Genomic DNA, 25,663 nt, shown 5'->3' on the forward strand with positions numbered 1-25,663 from the left:
CTCAAGAGTAGAGACAGTACTCGAAGGACCCTAAACATTGGTGTGAACTAAAGCAAAAGGGGACGAAACTCGTTTATTGACTCGATTGGGAAATTGGCCACGAGTGTGTTTTCCTAGCTGACACGACTCATAATATAAATTAGGTACCTTCGATAAATTTGGCACCAACTTATGTAGTTTGGAAAGATTGGGAAGACCTAACTGAGCATGGATAGTGAGTGGAGAATCTTTGGCTGAGCATGTCTGAGATGACACTAAAAGGTAATAAAGGCCTTGAGACTCACATCCGACACCAATCGTCCGTCCCGAACTCCGATCCTGCAGGGTAACATTATTGTTAGTGAAGGTGACACTACAATCAAGAGAATGAGTTAAACGACTGACTGAAAGTAAATTAAATGGACAATTAGCTACATAGTGGACAAAAGTAACAGAGAGAGAAGGTAGAATTTGAACAGTACCAATCCCTTCGGATCGGGTTTGAGAACCATTGACAGAAGTTATAGTAGTAGGTAAGAAACCAGATGTAGAGAGGGAAGAGAAATTTTTTTTATTACCGGTAACATGATCAGATGCACCAGAATCAAGGATCCAAGGTCCAAGAGAAGATGATTGAGAGAGACAAGCAGATGAATTATCAATGTGTGCTACTGAAGCAGTAGAATCTAAGTTCTGATAATTCTGATACCATCTGAGGAAATCATCGTAGTTTGACGTAAAGTTATGAGGAGTAGCCATGAGTATCGGATTTGAAACAGTTGCCCTATGAAGAGTGGAGCGGTGGGAAAAGTGTCGGGATCGGCTGTCGGACGTGCTGTCACGTGCGGAGATTTCTGCCGGTGAAAGTGGGGAACGGCTGGATCGGAAGAGGCGTTTCTGCTGGTAGGTTACTGGATAATTTTGAAAAGTGAGAGGCAAACCGGAATGATGACACAGTTTGCAAAAAAAAAAAAATCTCACCGGAAGACAGTGGTTCAACCGGGTAAAGTACGACAAAGAAAGAATTGCCTCTTAGCAGACTCTAGATACCATGTTGAAATACAAGAGACTAAGAGATATTTGAATAAACTGTGTGTTTTGAAAGTATTACGGGGACTTCATTATATATATAAGATTGTAACTAATTACATGATATAGTTGATGTGAGACTATTCGATATACAAATATTCTTAACATTATATACAAATATCAACGATTATTATTATTATTATTATTATATTTATTATTTTCAAGTCAAGGCTAAGTTATGGTTCTTTAAGGACCGACAAATCATTAGGTTCAGGTGTTTCATGTTATTAAGGTAAATGAAATAATGTACGTGTCAAATGGTATTAATATTGGAGCTTTTTTTTAATGGTGAATATATAATTATTTTGATTCAACGATTATGGTATCAATGGTATATAAAATATTGTTAGTTTTACTTGTACTCTTTCTCCCTTTTGATTTTTTTTCTATATAGATAAGTTAAACTTGGTTATTGTTAATTAATAATGATTGTTACTTTTTCAATCATTTGTAATTGTTAGGGATGACAATTTGACCCATCTCCAATGGATACCCATAAAAATACCCACAACGGATAAGGTAAAACCCGCATACATGGTGTTAAGAATGTGTGGTTTGGGCCTAACTCAACCCTACAAAACCGGTTTGTAAAGTGAGGACTGCCCCCACTTATAAACACATGTTCAGGTCATATATTGTCCGATGTGGGACTCTTAACACACCCCCTCACGCCCAGGATTGAACATCTGGAGCGTGGAAATAAATGGTGGGTGGCCCGATAGCGGAAACCATAATAGATGGCCCACCGGATCTTAAACGAGACTCTGATACCATAATGAAATAACAAAAACTTTGTAAAATGTTTCTATGTATTGAATATTCTGCATAATTTACAATCATTATATAACTATACAAAGAGACAAATGGATTCTATTTTAGGAAGTAAATCATTCTAGACCTTGACAAATTAACTCTAAATCATTGTCACAATCTGTTACAATGAATGCTAACAGACAGCTTATGACAGCTTATCTCAGCTTATTGCCAAAGCCGTCAACTTCTTCAGGTATAATTTATCCTATATCAAACTATGTAAATTATGATGAGTTTTCACAAAAACATCAAGCTTATCTTGCAGCGATTGAAAACATTGAAGAGCCTCAATCATACAAGCAAGCCATTCACAAACAAGAATGGAGAGAAGCCATGTCACGAGAACTTAAAGCCTTGGAAGAAAATAAAACATGGGAAATATCAAGGCTCCCTAAAGGAAAGAAGGCAGTGGGTTGTAGATGGGTATACAAGGTTAAATACAAATCGACCGGTGACTCGTGGCGAAAGGATACACACAAGTTGAAGGGGATGACTTCAACGAAACCTTTGCACCAGTTGCCAAAATGACAACTGTGAGGTGTTTACTTACTGTTGCGGTAGCCAAAGGATGGATACTTCACCAAATGGATGTGAGTAATGCGTTCCTACATGGAGAATTAGATGAGGAAGTATATATGGAGATCCCTCAAGGTTACAAAGTTTTCGATAAAGAGATGGTGTGTCGCCTAAGAAAGTCACTATATGGTCTTAGGCAAGCCTCACGCAATTGGTACTCAAAATTATCCCAAGCATTGGTGAAGTATGGTTTCCAGGAATGTGAAGTTGATCATAGTTTGTTTACATATTCACATGGTTCAATTTTCATAGCTGTATTAATTTATGTTGATGACCTGGTTGTGACTGGGAATGATGCAAAGTCATGTGAAAAATTCAAGCAATACCTCAGTAAGTGTTTTCACATGAAGGATTTGGGAGAGTTGAGATATTTTCTTGGACTAGAGTTAGCTCGCGGTTCTTCCGGATTATTCATTTGTCAAAGAAAATATGCCTTGGACATTCTAAATGAATGTGGGATGCTAGCTTGCAAACCTTCTTCTATCCCACTTGAACCAAACCATAAATTAACATTGGATTCAAGTCCTTTATATGAGAATTCTTCACAGTACCGTAGGTTGGTGGGACGATTCAATTATCTCACAATCACTAGACCGGAATTAACATATTCTGTCCATATTCTGAGTCAATTTATGCAGGAACCTCACCAGGGGCACTGAGACGCATCCATGCATGTTTTGAGGTACTTGAAGTCTTCACCGGGGCAAGGAATTATCATACCAAGAGATAATGACCTCAGACTAGATGCATATTGTGGTTCAGATTATGCGTCATGTCCACTAACCAGAAGATCAATATCAGGTTATGTCATGAAGTTAGGAACAACTCCCATTTCTTGGAAAACCAAGAAGCAAACTACCGTATCAAGGTCCTCGAGTGAAGCAGAGTATAGAGCAATGGCCCACGCCACAAGTGAAGTCATATGGTTACGAAGATTACTTACACACTTACAAGTAAAATGTGATTCTCCTACAGTTCTACATTGCGACAACCGTGCTGCTATTCATTTAGCTTCGAATTCGGTTTTCCATGAAAGAACGAAACACATTGAAGTCGATTGTCACTTCATTCGAGAATTTCTTGTCAAGGGAATTATAGCTACTGTCCACATACCAACTAAGTCACAACAAGCAAACATTTTCACAAAGTCTTTGGGAACAAAACAATTTCGAGAACTATCAGGCAAGCTGGGATCTCATCATCCTCAATCTCCAACTTGAGGGGGAGTAATGAGCTGTAGTATTATTGTCAAGCTGTCATAAGCTGTCTGTTAGCATTCATTGTGACAGATTGTGACAATGATTTAGAGTTAATTTGTCAAGGTCTAGAATGATTTACTTCCTAAAATAGAATCCATTTGTCTCTTTGTATAGTTATATAATGATTGTAAATTATGCAGAATATTCAATACATAGAAACATTTTACAAAGTTTCTGTTATTTCATTACATGGGTACGGGCATGGGCTCGGGTAATTACCCACTTAAATAAGCGGGGATGAGTGCGGGGATGGGCATCTTAGTACCCAACCCGCCCCATACCCGCACAATATATATTTATATATTTTAATTTATATTATTATATAAAAATAAATATGTGTCAATTTTTAAAAATACATCAATTTTAAACTACTACATGTTTAATATAAGTGATCATTTATTTCATAATTCAACAGTTAATTTTTTAAAAAACTTTTTAATGTTGCTAAAAATTTAAAATAATGTGATATTTTATACTTGACATATTTATTTTTATTAAAAATGCGGGTAACGGGTACGGGTACGGGCACTTACATACCCATAGGGTATGGGCACGGGTGCCAATATTGGTATCCAAGCGGGTATGAGCTTGGGTACAGGGACTTTTTTCAAATGTGGGTATGGGGATGGGTACTATAGTACCCTACCTAAATCCTGCCCATTGTCATCCCTAAATTGTTACTGCTAAATCATATTAAGCCTGTTATTAAGTAAAATTAGAAATTTATAATTGGTATCTTGTATATGACTCTTGGTTGTCTTGTTGCTATTATATAGGAAAACAGGTCACTTAATTAAAATTTATTCCAGCTACAGTCCAAGTATTTATTCCACAGTTTTTGTAATTGTTTTTTATCCTAATAAATTTTCAGAAAGAAATGAAACCATGTTTATAATCAGTTCTTGCTTCTGTTCAGCTCATTACTTTCCGTTTCTGTGAATCTGTAATATGCTATTTAGTCTTTACTCTTGCTGACTGGGTATACTGTTCTTTTGAAAGACCATGCCTTTGACACTCTTTTTACTATTTATGAAGACTCAATTGTGGCACCTTGCCCAAAGAACCACTTCACTACCACTTGGACGTGGGGCATTTACCCTCGCAACCATACATACACTCTTAACCGAGGTGCTATTTATATTTAACTTTTTGGTCCTATTTTTGTTTTCATTGTGAGACTTTATACTTTTTTTAATCAAAACAAAATATACTGTTTCTGATGTAATATTTTTCAAAACATTAGGCTTTTAGTGTGCCAAAGCTTGTACTGGCAGGTCGGTTGCCAGCCCAACAGAATGCAACTGTAAGTTGAGATCTTGTGATTGACTATACCCGTAATACTTGTTTCGGCTTGTGAAACTATTTAGTAGTTTTTTTATTGTTAACTGAAGTCATTCTGTTTACTCATAGGTTAACCTCGATCCCAACATTAGGAACATACCAGAACTTAGGTCTTGGCCTGAGTTTCATAATGCTGTTGCTGCTGGGCTTAGACTAGCCCCCCTTCAGGTTTAATATCAATTTTTTGAGGTTATGTAGTTTGAATTGTTTAATAGAATTTTCTGCTAGGATTTTATTTTAGCCGTCCTCTTCCTTAAAGCAATTATCACTTTAAATTCTTTTGATACAGTTGAATCTGAATATTTTCCATTGGTGTTAACAAGGATTTTCTCTCACACACACATACACACAAAGGCTAATAATAAAGGAAGGACAATAACAGGAGTAGAATACAATCAACAGATGCTACTTGTGCTGACTAAAAATTATGCTTCGTGTTAATCACTCCCAAATACTCTACTTCCGATTGTTTCAATTAAGCATTATTCAACTGAATGAACCACTTTTGATTTGAGTTAACTATTTGTCATTACTACATAAATTTTTTTTTTAGCTAATTAAACATATATGCAATGTGAATTAAGTTAAAGTGGCATCAATGACTCTTGAAGACTGTTAGAATTGGTCAGGGTTTAAGACTTGAGTATTTGTTTCCATAGCTTGTGCACAGTACATTTTGGATGTATTTTTTTGTGTTGGTAAATAGCTTATTTCTAAAAAATGCATATAATCTCTTGCAGGGAAAAATGTCAAGAACATGGATAATATATAATAAACCTGATGATCCGAATTCTGTTCATGCCGGGCTGCTCCTTGCTCTAGGACTGCATGGATTTCTGCGTGTATTAAGTATTACTGACATTTATCAGTACTTTTTTCAGGTTTATCTGGTGCTCAATGGTCTCTGTCATATAATTTTTTAGCACTCTTAATACTTATTCTAATGATAATGATTTGTGTGAGCATAGGTGAACTAATTGGTTTTAAATTTCTGTTGAAGCAATATCTTTCATTGCATGATTAGTCTCTGCTGCTGCTTTAAGTCGATTCTAAACTTTTTTGGATCATGAAAAATTATTTGGCCTTTTTAATTTTCACCTTACCAGCTGAGCTTCTTGTTATGTGTCTGAAGCTATGAAAATGTTGCAAATAGCACTATTTTAAGATTTCCTTTTTTTTTTCTGTACATATCATTGTTAGTGTGTAATTATTAGGAAACATCTTATTCTTTTTTTCTTCATTATCATTTATTAGGATTCAAGTTTAATATTTTAGAGAAAATAATTTGTAATTCATCATTCAATAAATTTCAAATTATTAATAGAGCCGCGGATCTGGGAGACTCTGCTTCTGTATCAAAACCCTAGTTGCCTCTATTGCAACCAATTTGGGCCGCTTTCATTGCAACTTCTAACACCTTAATTGTGCCTACTTTTCAGTGCTGCCGCTGTCTGAAAGGTTTGTTTTCTGAGACCACCACTTCCTCTGCATCCACATGCAACTTTGTTTTTGCAATTCACACCCTGCCTTTAAATTCTGCCATTGTATGTTGTCACACCGATACCAGTGTGCTCGTTGGCCTCCTCTATCCACATTTCAAGTCAACTATCTTTTTTGGCCATTGTTTTCTATGGCTGCTTTGAAATTCTGCCTTTTTTTCAAGACAGTCTTCAGCACCCTCAAGCTTGCTTTCAGCAAACCTCCATCTCTTCTATACAATTGACATAAATAGTACCACCTTCATCTACTAATCCAACACCAGTTTTCTGTTTGAAGTTTCGAACTCTTATAATTTGTAATGATCTCCCAATCATTCATCTAACATGGCGCCTTAGTGGAAAACATTGGATCATACTGAGAGGAATCCTCCCTAGAAGAACGACCCATCATTCTAGGTCTCAGATTGTAGAGTTTTACATTGGATAGTGATATGATATAGTTTGAACTATGATTATAAATGCGGGGCATGTCTCGTCTTACAAGTTGATTTTTGATTTTGTTGGGTTAAGTAAGACCCAACCTAAATTCTAATAATTTCCTTGGGATGGAGACAAAGTCATGGTGATTGTACGTTATTCTTCAAATACTCACAATAAGGTAAACTAATCGTTTTCCTTGTATTTGTTTCAAATATCATAATAGTAGATGATTTAGTCGAGAAGCAACTGCAATAGGAGAAATTGGCCTTTGAGTTTGAGCTGAGATATCTATGGAGAGTAGAGACTAAGGTACTGTTAAGAATGTGGGGTTTGGGCCTAACTCAACCCTACAAAATCGGTTGGTAGAGTGAGGACTGCCCCACTTATAAACACATGTTCAAACTATATATTATCCGATATGGGACTCTTAACACACTCCCTCACGCTTAGGACTAGACAACTGAAGCGTGAAAGTAAATGGTGGGTGGCCCGATAACGGAAACCATAGTAGGTGGCCCACTGGATCTTAAACGAGGCTCTGATACCATGTTAAGAATGTGTGGTTTGGGCCTAACTCAACCCTACAAAACCGGTTGATAGAGTGAGGACTGCCCCACTTATAAACACATGTTCAGACCATATATTATCCGATGTGGGACTCTTAGCGGATACTTTCATGAAATTAAGAAGCATACTCTATACAAGGTATTTTCATCTCAATGGAAATTTGTACCAGACTTCCTTAAGGAGATCAACATACATAGAGATGTAAGCCTACATGTGTCTCATTGAATAGAATCATAGGATGAGTGATAAAGATGAAAATCCCAAGGTTGATAAAGCTCAGTATTAGAAACAAACAAGTAGGGAAATTGATATGCTTGGACATACCAAACAATAGCAGATGCTATTGGCTTTGCCAACCAGTTCATGGATGAAGATTGTACTAGATGGTTTTAAAGTGAGGTATAAGGTCCTATTAAATTGTCGTGGCAAAAAATAGGTTACCAACATGGCTTACAATCTAATTCAACACGATAAGACAGACACATTGAGATAGATACACACTTCATTGAGAACAAGTTGAATAGTTGTTTAATGAAAATTGCCTATGTTCCTTTTGAGCTCTAGCTAGAAGATGTATTGACAACGGGTTTGTCAACCAAACGTTTTCAACAACTTACAAGTTGATTGATAACACATCCCCAACTTCACTTGGGGTGTGAGTATTTAAAGATAGAATGATCCATTTGTTCCTTTTCTTCTTTAGTACTTGTCACTCATCAATGTGTTGTTATTAAGGCAGATTTTATGTATCCTTCTATAAGTTATTATAATTTTTTGTATTGAGAGTCTCATGTTGGATTCGATAATGGTTTCAAAAAGTGTTTATAAGTGGAGATATCGATTATCTTAATAACTAGTTTTTCGAGGTTGAGTTAGACCTGATCCAAGTTCTAATATGATACCAAAGCCTATTCTAAATCCATTGGGTCACTTGCTATTAGACTATTTAGGTCGCACTTTAAATGTTTAATACTGAACGTGAAGGGTGTGTCTTGAGAGTCCTATATTGAATGAAGTACAATTTGAAGAAGTTTCCGGAAGTGAGAAATATCCCTCACCTTACAAAGTCCAATCCAAATTCTAAGAATTAGGATTCTGGTTTAATAGTCTATTATTAAAGCGTATAATTCTTCCATCAATAAAGTTCAAATTATTCAGACCTTTCAAGTGAAAATTAGGAGGACATTTGTATCTTCTCTCTAGAATGAATAATTAAATCAGTTATGAAAATTTAGGAGGTAAAGGGAAACTAGACAATTATATTGGCCGAAGGAGAATAAACCACTTATTAATTTTAGAACTATAGAGTTCTTTTTCAACCATGGTCTTTTTGTGAGAATGACTGGAGTCAGAATGAACAGAAAATCAAAGCAACTTGAATTCTTGATAGTGTAATCAACACTATTCGATTTTAAGGGTCTCATTGTAACCATTAAGAGAGTTGATGCTGGGTTATTCATTTAACTTCAATGAACTTGGGGATATATTTTCCATCTTCTCTTACTTTTTGTAATCTGTCAGCTTTTCTATCGAATAACATCATATTATTGTGACTGCATATTTTTAGGAGCATGAAAGTACTACTGTAGGATTAATGCTTGGCTTAGCATCTTCTTATAGAGGCACTATGCAACCCGCAATATCAAAGGTACAAGACATAATTTTGTATGATGAAATTGTTGCACTTCTTGGCACTAATGTAGCAGGTTATAACTTGAGTGAACTAGAAAATTATTTTAATAACTCCTATAACATTCACGATTTCATTGTGAATGAAAATCACATGTTTTGTTTTAAAACACAAAACTCAATCTAATGGAACTGAAGCAGAGGCATCTCAGACTGAAATCGAATAGAAAAATTAATTCTTGTAAAAGTATGGTAAAAAAGTAAACAGTAAACTTTCTCAATTGTATATCCATGTTCAAATTGAAGGTCTTGTGTTTCTTACTTTGGAGTATATGATTCCATCGGTGAAGTAGAGATTTGAGAAGAACATCTTGACTGAGGATGGATACACTTTCTTGGAAGTTTTGATCAAGATAAACCTAATTTAGTGATATGATTCTGCTTGTGGGATTGGCTTTCAAGAGCGAGGGGTGTAAATTGTGCTTGGAAAGCTTGTTTTCGATAAATTCTAGAAAACTGTTTCTGATTGAAGTCCATGCCCCTATCTCCTCAATCCCACTCTTTTATTAAGAAATATCATTGTCCTGTGTTTTTGTAAATGTCTACAAAGAATATCCTCGGACAGATAGTTTTGTATTACATGTATGCACATTAACCTGCAAATTTATAGACGATTGTATGCTTTATATGTATCTGCTAGTTAACGAAAACTGGCCTTTTTATTGCACAATTTGTTTGATAATAGTACACAGTCTAATACTCAGCCCCTCTGGTTTTAATATTTCTTATAGTATGTTTAATTTATCAAATTTATTTAAGGAGAACTGATCGTAGTACCTTGTGGCAGATACTTTATCTTCATATTCCTGTACGACATCCATCTTCCTATCCAGAGTTAGAGGTTCCAACCTTGCTCCAGGTATCTTTCTACTCTAACATCAGAAAACTTGTGCTTTCTACTCTTTACATCAGAAAGAGTTATAAGTTCCCAAAGTTGTGGCATCAAAGTACCATATTAATAGTTTTTGGTACATGTTAAGCCCTGACTAAGTGTAGGATAAATTTCCTATATAATCTGTATTATGAAGTGGATCTTCAGTTAAGAAAAAGATTCAAATGAATATATGAAATTCCAAATTTACTTTCTCTGTTTTTCCCTTAACATATCCGGTAATATTGCTATTGCCATTTCTGCGCAGTAGTATTACGTTCACCACCCTATGATTATTTTCAAGTTTCATTTTTATCATAATTTTCTTTCAGTCAGCAGCTTTAATGTCAGCGGGGATCCTCTATGAAGGTTCAGCTCATCCACAAACAATGCAGGTTTTATTGGTAAGCATATTTCTTTTCTTTATCTGCTATTTATTCAATACTTGAACTTCTGCCTGATATTCAATCATGTAAGAATGTATTATGTGAATGTTGTGTTGTATGACTACACATGGTTCTTATTTATAGTCACAATATACAACACCAAGTCTTGTACCACTAAGTGGGGTCGGCAACATGGATCAAATTATGTCATAATGTTCTATCAAATTTGTTAACTAGTAATAATCACAAAGAATCATTCAAATCCTTAGTTTGTGTAACTACATCCCTAATTCCTAGCTAGCTCCTATTTTCTTAGTAGGTCATTTAAGTCTTTTGCTACATTTATACTATATGTAACTTTTCTAGGGTGAAATTGGACGCCGAAGTGGAGGTGATAATGTTCTTGAGCGAGAGGGCCATGCTGTTTCTGCAGGATTTGCATTGGGTCTTGTTGCACTGGGTATGAATGTATAAATAAATAGCAGCTTTTGGTTTGTGTTATTTTGGTTCTTTATCTAATCAAGATATTTTTCTTGAAGGGCGGGGAGAAGATGCACTTGGTTTCATAGACTCATTTGTTAATAGACTGTTTCTCTACATTGGTGGTAAAGTTCATAATGTATGTTAAGGAATTAACAACCACCTCCTTTTTTTTCCTCCCTTCAAGAAATTCCTGTAATAATTTTCCATTTCGATTCTTTGTTGCATGAAAATTTGGACTACTTTATTATGTTTTTTATATAACACTGAAGTGCTTCTGCATCAGGAGAGACCACATTTTTCGACAATCTCAATAGATGAAAGTCGTGGTTCTTCCCAGGTTCGGTGAATTCATTTCACCTTTTTTCCCATAATAAATTTAAGTAAATAGAATTCTACATGAGATATCATGGATGGGATCATCTTTTGGATAACTAATTCATATGTTTTTATTTTATTGTAGATGATGGATGGGACAACGATCAATATAGATGTCACAGCACCTGGAGCGATAATTGCCCTAGCTTTGATGTTTTTGAAAGTACTTATGTGAACTCACACTACAATAAGTGATAAATGTGTCAGCAAAGAAGTCTTTTATATATTTTTGCAATTTTAGTTTCTACCTTTAGAGATTGTTTTGAACTGGTTCGGTATTAAATTGCATATTTTTAGCTCCGTTAAATCTTATAATTGATATGTAAGTATGCAACTCCAAGTTCAGTCATGGTAACATTGGACTTTATTCTTGTCACAGACAGAGGCTGAGGCTGTTGCGTCTAGGCTCTCAATCCCCAATACACGCTTTGATTTGCAATATGTACGGCCCGACTTCATAATGCTTCGTGTCATCGCTCGAAATTTAATAATGTGGAGCAGGTTTGTTCAGGTCTCTTTGTGTTACTGTTTGAATTTATTTGTATCTTTGTCACTATTTTGATCTATTCCTATGTGTTCTTTTTTAGTGTTCATCCCTCAAAAGATTGGGTTTGGTCCCAAATTCCTGAAATTGTCAGATGTGGTGTGGAAGGCGTTGGCGGGGATGACAATGATGTTGATGATATGGATGCCGAAGCTTTTATGCAGGCCTATGTTAATATTGTGGCTGGAGCTTGTATATCTCTTGGTATAATGTTCATTGGTCTTTACTTTCCTTTTATGATGAATATAGCCCAAGTTCTTTTTATTTTAAAGGTTATCATCCAACTGAAAGCATTTGTTTAAATCCTTGTTGCACAGACTCAGTGGTCAACAGATTTTATGAACTTCCTTGCTAGCACAGACTCAGTGGTTATGATAATATTATATCTTTATCATTAAACTTATTACTTTTTACCATGTCAGGACTGGTTTTTGCTGGCACAAGAAATGGAAATGCACAGGAATTACTTTATGAATTTGCCATGTACTTTCTTAACGAGGTTGGTCTATAGAATTATGCTTCCTAACTCCTGAATGGTTGTTAGTTGATTTGTTCTAATATTTTAAGTCTCACAGATCAAGCCTGTTTCCCCTACAAGTGGAAAGTTTTATCCTAAGGGACTGTCTCGTTACATTGACCGAGGCACATTGGAAACATGCCTTCACCTTATTGTGCTTTCCCTTTCTGTGGTATCTGCTTCCCCTTTCCTTTCAGTCAACTAATTAAGGATTAAGATCATGGATAAAATGTGATGATTAAACTTATGCATGACATTGACAGGTAATGGCTGGGTCTGGCCATTTACAGACCTTCCGGTTGTTGAGATTCCTAAGGAGCAGAAATTGTGCGGACGGGCAGTCAAGTTATGGTATTCAGATGGCAGTAAGTCGTACAAATGGTCTTTTATCATTTTTGCCAGTATAATTTAAAATATAAGATCAGGCTATATGTAGGAAATGGGTTTTGAATTCTTGTACAAAAAATCTGCTTTCGTATTCATATATAAAATGCATCTTCTTTTGGAGATTTGCACTACTTCCATTATATATATATATATATATATATATATATATATATATATATATATATATATATATATATATATATATATATATATATATATATATATATATATATATATATATATATATATATATATATATATATATATATATATATATATATATATATATATATATATATATATATATATATATATATATATATATATATATATATATATATATATATATATATATATATATATATATAAAAGTTCATATACTTCCTTCATGTATGTTTGGTTCAGGGTTTTGGGACAGAACGGGAGGGAGGGAAGAAAATATTTTAAATGAAATGTATTTGGTTTAATATTTTAGAAGGAGATCAAATTCTCTCCTAGAATGATTTTTCGTTCCCTCCGAATCGGGGTTTTTTGGAGGGGAGAGGAGAGATGCTAATGTAATATATTGATGAAATTAACCTTAACTTTTTTATAAAAATTATAATTTATCCTTAAAAAAATATTAAAAGTTATGTTTTCTATCGAATTTTTCTTCTTTTTTCATTTTGTAGTTTTTTTTTGTGGTTAAAAATTTACGCATTGTTGAGGTCAATTTCATATGTTACAACTATGGTAGCTTCCATTTTTTTCAAATTAACGTCATTTTTACTTTTATTTTTTCACATAAATTTTAATATTTTCATTATGTTTTTACAAAATATTTTATGATATTCATACTTATATTTGTTAATAAATTTGTGTTCGAATTATGAATGGTAAATATCATTATATTTTGTTAATAAATTTGTGTTCGAATTATGAATGGTAAATATTATGATTCTTATGATAAAATTGCAAGGACAAAAAAAGTAAATTAGTTTTAAAATACCTCCCCTCCCCTTTTGAACCAAACACGCTCGTAATTAAAATTTCTCCCCTCCGCTTTCATATTTTGAACCAAACATATATGAAAATCAAATTCTTCCTCCCCCCCCTCCTTTTGATAAAAACCCTCCTCTCCCCTCGATCGAACCAAACGGCCTCTTAGTAAAACAACCTTTATTCAAGTTTACAGATATGCTCGTGTAGAAAGGCTAATTTACTTTTGTACATCTGAACATGATCTATATACAGACCAATTTATGTATATCCTTAAATTTTACTATTGGAAGAGAGAAAATTAAAGAATACGAGAGTCATATGGAGAAACCATGTGTTAGAATAGCATCACAGAAAATTCTATTATATAGGCACTAAACAATTAAGAGCATTAATGATGAAAGAATATGCTAACAACAACATTCTAGAATATGCTAGAGTATATTTACAAACTATATTGTATAAAATATTACCTATTTTTTTAATTAAAAAAGACATGCTTGTTAATTAGTTTTCTTCAACTCTATTCTAACTTTTTATTGTACAAATGTGCTGCTTTAGGTGAGCTTAGCTACTGGTTTCTTATTTCTTGGTGGTGGAATGAGAACATTTTCAACAAACAGCAGTTCCATTGCTGCTTTGCTCATTACTCTATATCCACGTTTGCCCATGGGTCCAAATGATAACAGATGCCACCTTCAGGTATATTCTATTGCTGGAAATACCGTCCCTTGTTACAAATCATGGATGCTCAATGGGTTACTCTTTCAAATCATATTCTATGAAATACATTGTTTTGCAGGCATTTCGCCATCTTTATGTCCTTGCAACAGAGGCGCGATGGATTCAGACTGTTGATGTTGACACGGGTCTTCCTGTTTATGCTCCCATCGAGGTCACAGTCAGAGAAACTGAGCATTATGCAGAGTCAAGCTTTTGTGAGGTCACTCCTTGCCTTCTGCCAGAACGAGCTATTGTAAGTCTGATTGCCTAAATTGCACTTCGATTAGTCTTGATTAGTTAATCTTTTTTTCAGCACAATTCTTCTGTATGACTTAACTTTGTTTTGGAATAATATGCTTCTTATTGTTGGGTTAAAGACAATCACTTGTAGATCTAATTTGTTTGGCTTTGATGGTTACAGTTGAAAACTATACGTGTTTGCGGGCCTCGCTACTGGCCTCAGGTAGTAGACTTTAACCCTGAAGGTAAGTACAAATTATTATTCAGTTTATGTGATCATTTACTGATTAAAGATTTTTGAAACTATTATATACTTTTTAAATGAGAACTCCAATTTATTCACTTGATAACAGATAAACCTTGGTGGAATTTTGGTGACAAGAATAATCCATTTAATTCTGGTATTCTTTTTATCAAAAGAAAAGTCGGAGCTTGTTCATATGTTGATGATCCCATTGGGTGCCAGTCACTACTGTCACGGGCAATGCACAAGGTTGAAATTGCATAGTATTTGATATTGGTATACGAGTTTACACTAGTATTATACTCCAACTTTATTTTTTTTTGCTTGACCTAGGTTTTTGGCCTTACAAGTTTAAAAGCATCCGATACAGTCACCGATGTCCATAGTGGATCTGGTTCTATCACCGTTGATCAATTGGTCGGTACCTTTTCATCTGATCCTAGTTTGATTGCTTTTGCACAATTTTGCTGTGATCCCGCGTGGTATAGTAGGTAAGCTCATATTTCTAGATTATTTTTTCATCTCATGTTTTGGCATCCGTGTTCTGCTTGGTTGTATCTGTAGTATTTAACTCTATTTTGTCTTCTCATTATGAAAATGTTTCTGAAATTTTGATAATTAATAACAAGTCAGAGACTCCCTTAAATAAATAATACTGAAATGGTTGTCAAGCAAACAAATCCAAGTACACCTATCCTAGGGATAATTGGAGTCCTCAGACAGCAGAAAGTAAATGAAAAATGTAAGGGTGAAGTCACTCCAATTGCATATCCTTAGTATCTAATTTAAGTAAATGTATTTATTTTTTTAATGAAAGTTAACTCATTTTCAACATGGATGAAATAAAAGGAGAAAGAACAAAGGAAGGGAAATCCTAAGACGTAGTCAGTAGAACTGTCCAACAAATTCAGAGGTGAGGAAACACCTTTGAAGTTGAGAGCATTCTCACCCATTAATACCTGGAATCACAGAAGTAGAAATTGACAAAGGTTTTTGTTCTTCTTCTTACAAAATCCTTAAAAAATGCAGAAGTTGATTCAACAGGCTTTGACAAACTCAATGTAAACCAGAAAACTTTATTCCAAATGAATCGCACAACTTGTAAATGGAGTTAAAATTCCAAAACTTAGAGAATCCAGAGAGAGAAATTTAGAATAGAAAATTTGATTCTGGGACTGTATTCTGTATTTTCAATCAACTAAGAGAGCTCAAGATATATTTCTAGGGAGTGATGATAAATTCATCATCATCTTGTTAGAGTAGAACATTTCTATTATAATTCTAACTAACCTTTCAACAACTAGCACACCTATTCTAACTCTTAAAGTAGAAGAGAATTGAGAAAAGATATCCAACTCAGAAAACTCAATTGAGCAATATTTTCTTTTATTTCTTTGTTTTCTCTGTTAGATTCAATTACATCAGTACTCTAACTAAATGTTCTAGAAATATACTAAATGAACTACAGTAGGGAGTAGAAACAACATAACCTGAGACTCTGTTATCATTCCAAAATCCTAACACCTGGTTATAATTTGTTCCCTTCTTCCATATCCTCTCTATCTGATGAGCAAGACCTGACTGGCTTTTCAGAATGAGACAGGTACTAACTAGGTATGCTGGACAGGCAAGACTGAATTATAATGTTTCAACCACCAAAGTAGAATGATCCTTTTCAATTATCCTGCCTTTTAGAAATCTTCTTGACTACAGAGTCCAAAAAAAAGCATCCTATTGATTATTTTAAGTGAAGCAGTGATTAGAAAGAGAAAGTGAGTGAAAAGTGAGGAAGTAACATGAGAGAGAGTTAGTAGAAAGAGAGGAAATGACATAAGGATACTGTAACGGAATACACTACAATGTGTAGTAACTCTCATTTATGTTTCTAGGTTAAGAGAGTAGTATAAAAGAAAGACATGTAGGCCAAGCCCATATACTTGAGATTAAATCCTAGTTACTTATTATAATAACTCTTAGCAGCCTTAGAACCAGCTAAAGCAGTAAAAGAAGACATATTTTGGTTTATATCCCTTCAGTCACACGCCTTTATTTTATTGTAAAGAAGGCGAAGTATCGAAATAAACTAATGAAACGTGCTTGCAGATCTGATGTTGATTTCAAGGAATTTTGCTTGCAAGTATTATTTGAGTGCGTGAGCAAGGACAGACCAGCTCTTTTACAGGTAATGTACTTCAAACCAGAAGGCTAATTTCTATTTTTTTAAATTCAATATATAATAAAAATGACCCAAGTTTAAAACTTCAAATGTTACAACTGGAATCACTGTCTTTAAATTTTTCTACGATTCTAATGGAAAGTTGTAGTATGATTCTATGCGGCTTATGATTTAGGATTTTCTGACATGGATGTACGATTTTGATCAAAAGCACTGTCGAATATTACAACCGTTGAATATGGATATTCTCATGTTGATCATGCATGATCAACAGTGAGGCAAACTGAGACAGAATATAGTCTCATGACTATTCAAACTGAGATACTATACCATATGAATATTCTGCAGGTATACTTGTCATTGTACACAACAGTTGAGTCCATGGTCAATCAAATTACTACTGGTGCCGTTGTTTGTGGCGACTCACTCACTTTATCTGGTTTTAAGGTGATGTTCATGTTTCTTCTTTATAATTGCTCTTTCTTTTTTGTAGTAATCTGTCTCTAAACTGTTTTTTACTTGCTGTTTATTTACCTTTAGTGGTCACCTCCTATTTGGTCTGGGTGGGCTTTTATGATCTGTCGAATAAGGTTCTATGATTAAGACTTAACTGATGGTTGAGGCTTGTGGCTAGAGAGCCAAGCCATCAGTCATATTTGACCATAGATTGTTCTATAGCAAACACTCCACTAATACCATAATATAAATATCAATTGAACGTCAGTTGTGTTAAGGGGGTGGGCATACACATTTTGTAAATCTTTTTTTGTGATATATTCTACAAATCAAATCAATCTTAGTCATTCACTCTTAAGCACCTGCCGAGGGTGAGGTGAGCATTGACGCTTTGGTAAGATTTGTTTAACTGTGGTCATGATTTGGAGTGGTCATATAAAGCATGGTATAAGATATTAACACAATCTAACACATTTTAAAAATGTTAGTCGCGGAGTTTGGTTGCTTTTTTATTGGGGGTGCCATGACACCAGGAATGCATATTAACTATTGTAGACATTTGATGCACAAACAATTTGTTAGTGCAGTGGTTATTTTAGCATTAGTTTGCCCTATATGAGGGTCCAAGTCCAGGCTAAACCATTTTGGGGAAAGAATACAAAAGAAAAAATACAAAGTAGAATACTATTAAATTGCACACCTTTGACCCTTTATTTAAATGCTTCTGACTTGATGCTAGTTGTATATTTTTGCAGCTTGCGCTAACTTATATTGAGGCATTGATGACTGGAATACTATCCACTCCAAAAGGAGGAATCATACAATCAACGTTTGTTGGTTCTCTTAGGAAGAAGGTGGAAGAACTTCTAAATAGTTCTCAGGAATTGAAGGATGATTTTCGCAAATATTTGAAATTGGGAAAATGGCCTGAAGGGGAATCACAGGACAAGCGCTCCATTCTTCTTTCTTGGTATCTTCAGTGGTATAATGTACCCGCTTCATCTGTTATCAGGACAGCTATTGATGGAATCAAACCTAAGCGCATGTCATCCTCTTCAATTCCCTTGTTGCGCCTGTCTTTACCAAGAACTCATATCAATGTTATTCATGAGATAGATAGGTGTTTGGCATGATTGTAGTTCAGCTAAAAATTGTTAACTTTACAGATATTTATGTATTGTACAGTAGCCCTCTCATTGCTGGCTGGCACAACATTTTTACTGATGATTCATCCCCTGTCCTACTTTCTTGTTTCTCAAGCGAAATCAGTATCGAGATTTGAGAGGATGTCCCTGGAGACATGGTGTAAATGTGTATACATACAGATGTAATCTTATGTCAACTATGGATGAATCATCAATAAAATGTTTGTAGTTTTATTTTTGTATGCATTCTAGGAGCACATAATAAGTTTATTCATGATTAGTATGGTTTTTTATCAAATGAGTTTACAAGTGTGTAGGTTTGAGTATCATAATATTTATTATATGGTTTCGTACTATTTATAAAGTGTATTGGATAATATATTATTTTCGGTTTTATTAGTGTCTTTAAAACTATCTTTATTTTTCTTTATTCTCTGTTAAGGAGAAAATCAATGGTAATAATTGTATCTTCAGTATATAAACTAGCCTAAGGCTCACGAATAAAATATAATAGTTTTTACCTAATTTTTCCAATATGATATCAAAAGCACTGAGTTAGGGGTTATTGTAAAACTTTCTTCAACCTATTTTTGTTGGGTTAGGGCTTACCATAAAACTTTTCTCAACATATTTTTGTTGGGTTAAAGGTTACCATAAAATTTTCCTCAACATATTTTTGTTTGACCCGATTAACATACTCGTTTAGCCTCTTATGGCAAATAACAACAACATGTGGCCTTCCTTATCACAGGCCTACACTGGATCCAACCATGACGACCAACCACAATCTGAATAGGGCGTCGGTCGCGAAAACGGCGGTGCCCGCGGAAACGGCGTACATGAGGAATCGTCGGTGGTCATAAACAATGGCAGTAATGACGACAATAATGGAAACATGAACGACATTGTTTTTGGTGACGATTATTTCAACATTGGCGGTAATGATTAAGAGGGTTCCTCATACTCCCTCAAGGTCAATATCCCTAAAATGAATGAGAATAACTATAATGAATGAGCTCAAACCGTTCAATTGGTATTGGATAGCAAAAGAAAAATTGATTTCTTAACATGAGCAGTAGCTGAACCGGCAAAAGGAGACCCTCATTACAAACAATGGAAGTCGGAAAACTCATTGATTATTGCGTGGCTGATAAGCTCTATGGAAACTAGAATAGATAAGCCTTACATGTTTTTACCTTCCGCAAAGGATGTGTGGGAAGCTGTTAAGGAAACATACTTTGATATTCAAAACTCCTCTCAAAGAACTGTTAACACCGTGGCAAGAGTTAAATCTCTGTTATGATGACAATTGGAGGTGTACAGAAGACAGTGTTTTGTTTCTCAAGAGGGGAAAATGATCGTGTATTCATGTTTCTCGTTGGGCTCAATAAAGACCTCGATGAGGTAAGAGGTAGAGTTTTAGGAAAAATACCATTGCCAACTCTTCGTGAAATTTTTGCAGAAATAAGAAGGGAAAAGGCACGACAAGGAATTATGATGGGCAAGATACCACGGAATTCTGAATCTGAAGACTCAGCTCTGCCTACTAGGAACCTTGACGAGGGAAGAAGGTCAGACAAAGTTCCTTGGTGTGATCAGTGCAAGCACGAATGACATACACATGAAACTTGTTGGAAGCACAAAGACAAACCTCCTAATTGGAAGAAGAAAAGTGGTAGTGCATTTCAGGCTAGTAATTCTGATCAAGGGCAGCGACCTCCTTCGCCTCAGTTTTCACTCACTACGGAGCAACTAGACAGACTGTACAAACTCCTCGAGTCTCCAATCCTTCTTGCTCTATAGCAACAAAAGGTAATTCTGCATTTCTTAGTGTCATTCCCAATCATACTTGTGTAGTAGATTCAGGAGCCTCCGATCACATGAATCTACTTTGTTCTCTTCATATAGTCCATGTGCAGGTAATCAAAAAATAAAAATCGTAGATGACTCTTTTTCAGCCATTGCAGATAAAGGGTCAGTTGTGTTGTCTCCAATGTTACCTCTTAAAAATGTTTTTCATGTTCCAAATTTATCTTATAATTAATATCCGCTGGTAAATTAGCCCAAGATATAAATTGTCAAACTAATTTTTTCCGATCTCGTTGTGTCTTTCAAGATTTGAACCTGGGGAAGATGATTGGCAGTTGTCGCACCTCGAAAAAATGGGGATACGACTTCAAAGCGAAGCGCGATCGCACGCTCGCAATGATTGACTGAACAGAGTCGCCACCGAACTTTATTTATTCCTAAAAAGGAAAGGGGAAATATCGATAAAACCCAAGACAAAAGAAAGGATAAGATATGGTCATCGCAACCAATATCAGGGTTCGGGAGTCGATTACACAAGGGGAAGGTATTAGCACCCCTCACGTCCGTTGTACTCAACGGGAACCATTAGGTCAGTTGTGTGCGTTAATGTTAGTTTGAAATGCTAGGCTTTTCGAATTATTAGGTGGGAAAGAAAGAGTAAAAGAGAGGAAAATGTTTTTGGATTTTTTTAACGAAGGACTAAACCTAAGTTTTTTTTTATTAGTGGGCCTGACAAGATTTACGAATCCTGCTCCTACGTATCTCAAAAGAGAAATCAAGGCTTACGTAGTTCTGGATAGAAAAATGTTTGTTTGTTGGTCGATTTTAGCGAAAGCTATATTGTATTAATCGACGAAAACATCGTTTTACCCAAAACAGATGAGGAGTGGACGCATACCACACATCGAACGGATTTATAGATCTACATTCGGAAAAGCGTCATTTATCTCTACTCAACAATCGTGGCCGAAACATTGTTTTGTATCACTTAAGACAATATATCTTTCATTTATGAAAAAGGTTTTTGATTAATCGCACGGCGGCGAGAAAAGAGTTTGATCAGTTGGAGGTATTTTGAGTGATGGTGAGAACTTGGATGAGCGAGATATACATTTCGAATCCTAGCCTCAGGAGTGCATGGTATACACCATGTTCCATTTCCATCTTTATTGAAAAAAGTATTAAGGTAGGAATTAGGTATTTTGAAGTTTGAAAGACGAGTACTTGTGACCTACAAGCTCTTACAGCTTGGGTCTAATACTCGGGACTACGTCTGGACATTCCACCCAGGCAGTCTGTTTCTTTCCAATATTGCTAAGAAAATGATTCGAATAATTATGAATGTTTTAGAGGGAAGACGAATATTTATGGCTTGCAAGCTCTTACAGCTTGAGCCTAATATTCGGGATTACGACTGGACATTCCATCCAGGTAACCTTTTTCTTCACGTTTTATTTAGAAGGTGATTTGGGATATTTACGGATATTTTGGCGAGAAGACGAATATTTATGACTTACAAGCTCTTACAGCTTGAGCCTAATATTCGGGATTACAACTGGATATTCCCTCCAGGTAATCTTTTTCTTCCAACTTTATTAAGAAGATGGTTTGAGATATTTACAGGTGTTTTGGAGAGAAGACGAATATTTATGGCTTGCAAGCTCTTACAGCTTGAGCCTAATATTCGGGATTACGACTGGACATTCCATCCAGGTAACCTTTTTCTTCCAACTTTATTAAGAAAATGATTTTGAATATTGGAGTGTTAAAGAGAAGACGAATATTTATGGCTTGCAAGCTCTTACAGCTTGAGCCTAATATTCGGGATTACGACTGGACATTCCATCCAGGTAATCTTTTTCTTCCAACTTTTATTTAGAAAATGATTTGAATATTAAATTAAAACAATTAAAGTACCGAGGTTTGAAATTATTGAAAGTTAAGTTGATGTTGCTTAAGAGCTCATTGTAAGAAGGCCCAAGAGTAAGCCAAGTGAGGTTGATGGCGATGCTTAAAAGCAATCGACTTATAAGGGTATGAAAATGGGCTCGACATTGAATCGAGAAAAAATGTGATTTTAATAATTTTAAAATGGTTTCGAATGAATGATGCAATTAAAAGAAAACAAATCTATGTTATTAAACAATAATAAAAAAACTATGAGTAATAAAGCATAAACATAAAAGAAAATGTTGAAAGAAAAAACTACACATAGAGGTATTGAACCCACTACACTAAAGACCTAGAAACCACTCCTCTCCACCAAGCCACTTATAATTAGTTATTGTTTTAGTACTAACTTAAATATGTAAACCAAGACAAATAAAAAAAGAATTAAAATAAATAAAAAAAAACTAAGAAAAAGGAATCTGTTATTATCCTAGGAAAATTAAACGAATTTTTTATGTTTTTGAATGTTTATTCTATGACAGCTAAAAAAAAAAGAAAAAAGAATTAAATAAAAGGAAACAAAACAAAAAAAAAAAAAAATGAAAAATACTGTAATGAGAGGGAGAGTCGTCGTCCTCATCTCGCTCTCTCGCTCTCTCTTCTCCCAATCTCACTCACAAACTCAAACACTCATTCTCTATCAAACTCAATCGTCCTCGACTTTACCCAATCGTCTCTCTCGCGTCCAACCTCCCTCTCTCAAACTTTACTCTACATGCAAACAGAGGCAAGGGCGGTTGAAAAGGGCTTACCTTCGACGGTGACGGCGAGCTCAGGTAACGCTTGAGTCCTCCTTTCCCCTCTTTAAACGCTGGTTTTCTGATTTGGGATTTTGGGTTTTTTGAGATTCTTTTCCGCCTCAATTTTTTCGTTTTCGAATTGTAGCCTCCCCTCTCCTCACTAATCCCTTCACTATTTATCCTCTACGAATTAGGGTTTTCAGGATGGCATATGGAGCTCAAAAGAGTATCCTGCAAAACCCCCTTCTGGGTGGTCAGGGTTCGGTCGCCCTAATCGATGCTTGGGTTGGAACAGGTAAACTGGGTTTTGCTTTCTTCTACGTTTTTGTCTCAATTCCAAATTGGGAAACTTTGGATTCTTACTGTTTTAATTAATTACCTGTGTTACTGCAGTGAAAATGGAGCATTGGTTTCTTCATTCAATGACTGTTACGTTTTTTCGTTATGCAGGTCTTGGAAGGCAACCTTAGATGTTCCATCACAAACCAATGGTATAACTGGCACATTCTGGTTGTGAGTAAGTTCATTTGCAGCCCTTCCGTATTGTACACCAGCACCAGACTCAATAGATGAGTTTACAAATTCCTGGGGTATTGCTACATTATCACTGTATCTTGATGTTATTCAGCTTCCCCTCCCACTCTTCCCTTGGAATCACTCTCTTTGATGCCGCCATTGCCTCAATTTCTGCTAGCTGACGAAGGTAAGCTTTTTCTTCTTGATGATTTTACTGAGTTTTGATCCAAACTGCAGACGGCTTTCAATTTCTACAGCTGCAGCCTTGGCTTCATATGATGAGACGAATGATCGTGCTTTGGTTTTGGATGCCATGAATGTTGGCGTGCCGATCCAAATCCTCTTGGAACCTCATGAAAGTCCTTCTTGTGTAAAGCTCAGACGCTTGCCTCTTCATCGGAGATGGAGTCTTCAATACCGGTAAAGTGTTCATTGTATCATAATCTGCTCTTACTTCTTTCTCATTGCGACTTTCAAACACTTCCTCATAACGCTTAAAGAACTAATTTAAACAGGTGGAAGCATTGACATGATTGGGCCTTGCTTCGCTTGCGTGACATGATTTCAACACAACCTCTATTCTTGCTTGCAGATTCAGTCATTCCTTGGGTTTCTAACATGCTCACAGGTACAGGCCCTTGCAACCAGTTATAGGACAAATCGACAAGCGCTAACTGTGGTGGAGATAAAAGGCCTCCGGGAAAGGGCTCGGATGAATGATTATCGGTAAGATTCAATGAACTGAGATATTCTGTAACTCCAAAAAGAACCGGACCGGTAAACTAATTTTGATTAGCGCAAATCTTCCAAGAGATGTGATGTTCACAATTGTCATTATGGTCTTGTCAATTAGTTTATCAGAGGAAAGACTCAAAAATTCCAATTTGGAAATGATGTTAATATTTGATGGAATAAAACCAGAAAGATCATTTGCCTTAAAATCGAATCACAGTCAGATTTTTATAGCTCAAAATTTACTCAGGGATTGTTCCTTTCTTTTACCACTTTTAATCATCACATTGGTAACTCTTTGCTATTGCGTAATTTGTTTTGCAGGTTCACAAACATACTCGTGGGCAACTCAGTTGAAAAAGACAATGATATGCTAATTGTCTTACTGCTCCTCTCAAAGTATTGGCTGCAGAATGTGCCGGCGATAGAACCTGGTAAGCTAAACACTGCAGATTCCATCTTCTCGGTCGTCGGTTGCCCAAGGCCTAGAAGGATGTAGAGAAAGAGAGCAGAACTTGCTGCTGTTGCTCTATCGGCTGGTACAACAACGGCTGATTTTAGGTGATGAACATAATTTATTTATTTTTAAACCAATTAATTCCTTCAAGCGATTCCGCTCTTCAAGAGCGACATCCAAGTTTCGCACCAATACTTCAACTGTTAGCTTTCCCCATAATGCACTCAAACTCCTTTTACTATTAGTGCGTAATGTTCTGTACTGATAAAGATAATCGGCTTTCCACATTCAAACTGAAATTTTCCATATTGGTAATAAAGCCTCCATTTGTGCATGAACGATTTGGTATTTATCATGGATGGTAACTGTCCTTGTGTTGCAGGTTGTAGTTTTGCAACTTTGTTGGCGGTGTTGGGAGGACAGCCCAAGCCAAGAGCGTACACTCCAATGGACAAAGAAGGTAGCCTGCAAAATCCGTCAAAAAGGAGCCTAAGATCCAGTTGGCTTCTAGCAAGAAGATGGCTTAAACTCCACCAAGTGGCACTTTGTATTGAACTCGGTTTAGTTTAAGAGAACAATTTTGTTTCCATGTCTTACTTTCTTCCATTATTGGTTGTATGAAGTATTTGTAGGATAAAGAAAATAAAGTGACATACTCTTTGCATAACTTGAGTCTTCATCATATACACAAGTATCATTCAG

At 35.5% G+C, this 25,663-nt stretch overlaps 1 protein-coding gene and 1 long non-coding RNA gene across 2 annotated transcripts in view; both read left to right on the top strand.

Annotated features, from left to right (window-relative positions):
• LOC127118137 (anaphase-promoting complex subunit 1) overlaps positions 1 to 18,991 on the top strand; it is a 34,935-nt gene extending 15,944 nt beyond the window's left edge. The window contains exons 14-37 of the mRNA XM_051048282.1: positions 4,752 to 4,844; positions 4,960 to 5,019; positions 5,127 to 5,225; positions 5,798 to 5,938; positions 9,111 to 9,191; positions 10,020 to 10,091; positions 10,436 to 10,507; positions 10,856 to 10,949; positions 11,029 to 11,108; positions 11,256 to 11,309; positions 11,433 to 11,510; positions 11,727 to 11,848; positions 11,935 to 12,095; positions 12,314 to 12,390; positions 12,467 to 12,580; positions 12,672 to 12,773; positions 14,335 to 14,475; positions 14,576 to 14,749; positions 14,918 to 14,981; positions 15,090 to 15,229; positions 15,314 to 15,471; positions 17,084 to 17,162; positions 17,505 to 17,603; positions 18,368 to 18,991. Of these exons, the coding sequence (XP_050904239.1) occupies positions 4,752 to 4,844; positions 4,960 to 5,019; positions 5,127 to 5,225; positions 5,798 to 5,938; positions 9,111 to 9,191; positions 10,020 to 10,091; positions 10,436 to 10,507; positions 10,856 to 10,949; positions 11,029 to 11,108; positions 11,256 to 11,309; positions 11,433 to 11,510; positions 11,727 to 11,848; positions 11,935 to 12,095; positions 12,314 to 12,390; positions 12,467 to 12,580; positions 12,672 to 12,773; positions 14,335 to 14,475; positions 14,576 to 14,749; positions 14,918 to 14,981; positions 15,090 to 15,229; positions 15,314 to 15,471; positions 17,084 to 17,162; positions 17,505 to 17,603; positions 18,368 to 18,745 (2,733 nt within the window). The 3' untranslated portion in view covers positions 18,746 to 18,991. The remainder of the gene's footprint in view (positions 1 to 4,751; positions 4,845 to 4,959; positions 5,020 to 5,126; positions 5,226 to 5,797; positions 5,939 to 9,110; positions 9,192 to 10,019; positions 10,092 to 10,435; positions 10,508 to 10,855; positions 10,950 to 11,028; positions 11,109 to 11,255; positions 11,310 to 11,432; positions 11,511 to 11,726; positions 11,849 to 11,934; positions 12,096 to 12,313; positions 12,391 to 12,466; positions 12,581 to 12,671; positions 12,774 to 14,334; positions 14,476 to 14,575; positions 14,750 to 14,917; positions 14,982 to 15,089; positions 15,230 to 15,313; positions 15,472 to 17,083; positions 17,163 to 17,504; positions 17,604 to 18,367) is intronic.
• A 4,458-nt stretch (positions 18,992 to 23,449) lies between these two features.
• Positions 23,450 to 25,179, top strand: LOC127121122 (uncharacterized). Its single transcript, XR_007803321.1, has 3 exons — positions 23,450 to 23,551; positions 23,707 to 24,498; positions 24,829 to 25,179. It is a non-coding gene; the product is annotated as an uncharacterized LOC127121122 (long non-coding RNA).
• The last annotated feature ends 484 nt before the right edge of the window (positions 25,180 to 25,663 follow it).

Source organism: Lathyrus oleraceus, chromosome 2, assembly GCF_024323335.1.
Source record: "Lathyrus oleraceus cultivar Zhongwan6 chromosome 2, CAAS_Psat_ZW6_1.0, whole genome shotgun sequence".
NCBI classification, from domain to species: Eukaryota; Viridiplantae; Streptophyta; class Magnoliopsida; order Fabales; family Fabaceae; genus Lathyrus; species Lathyrus oleraceus.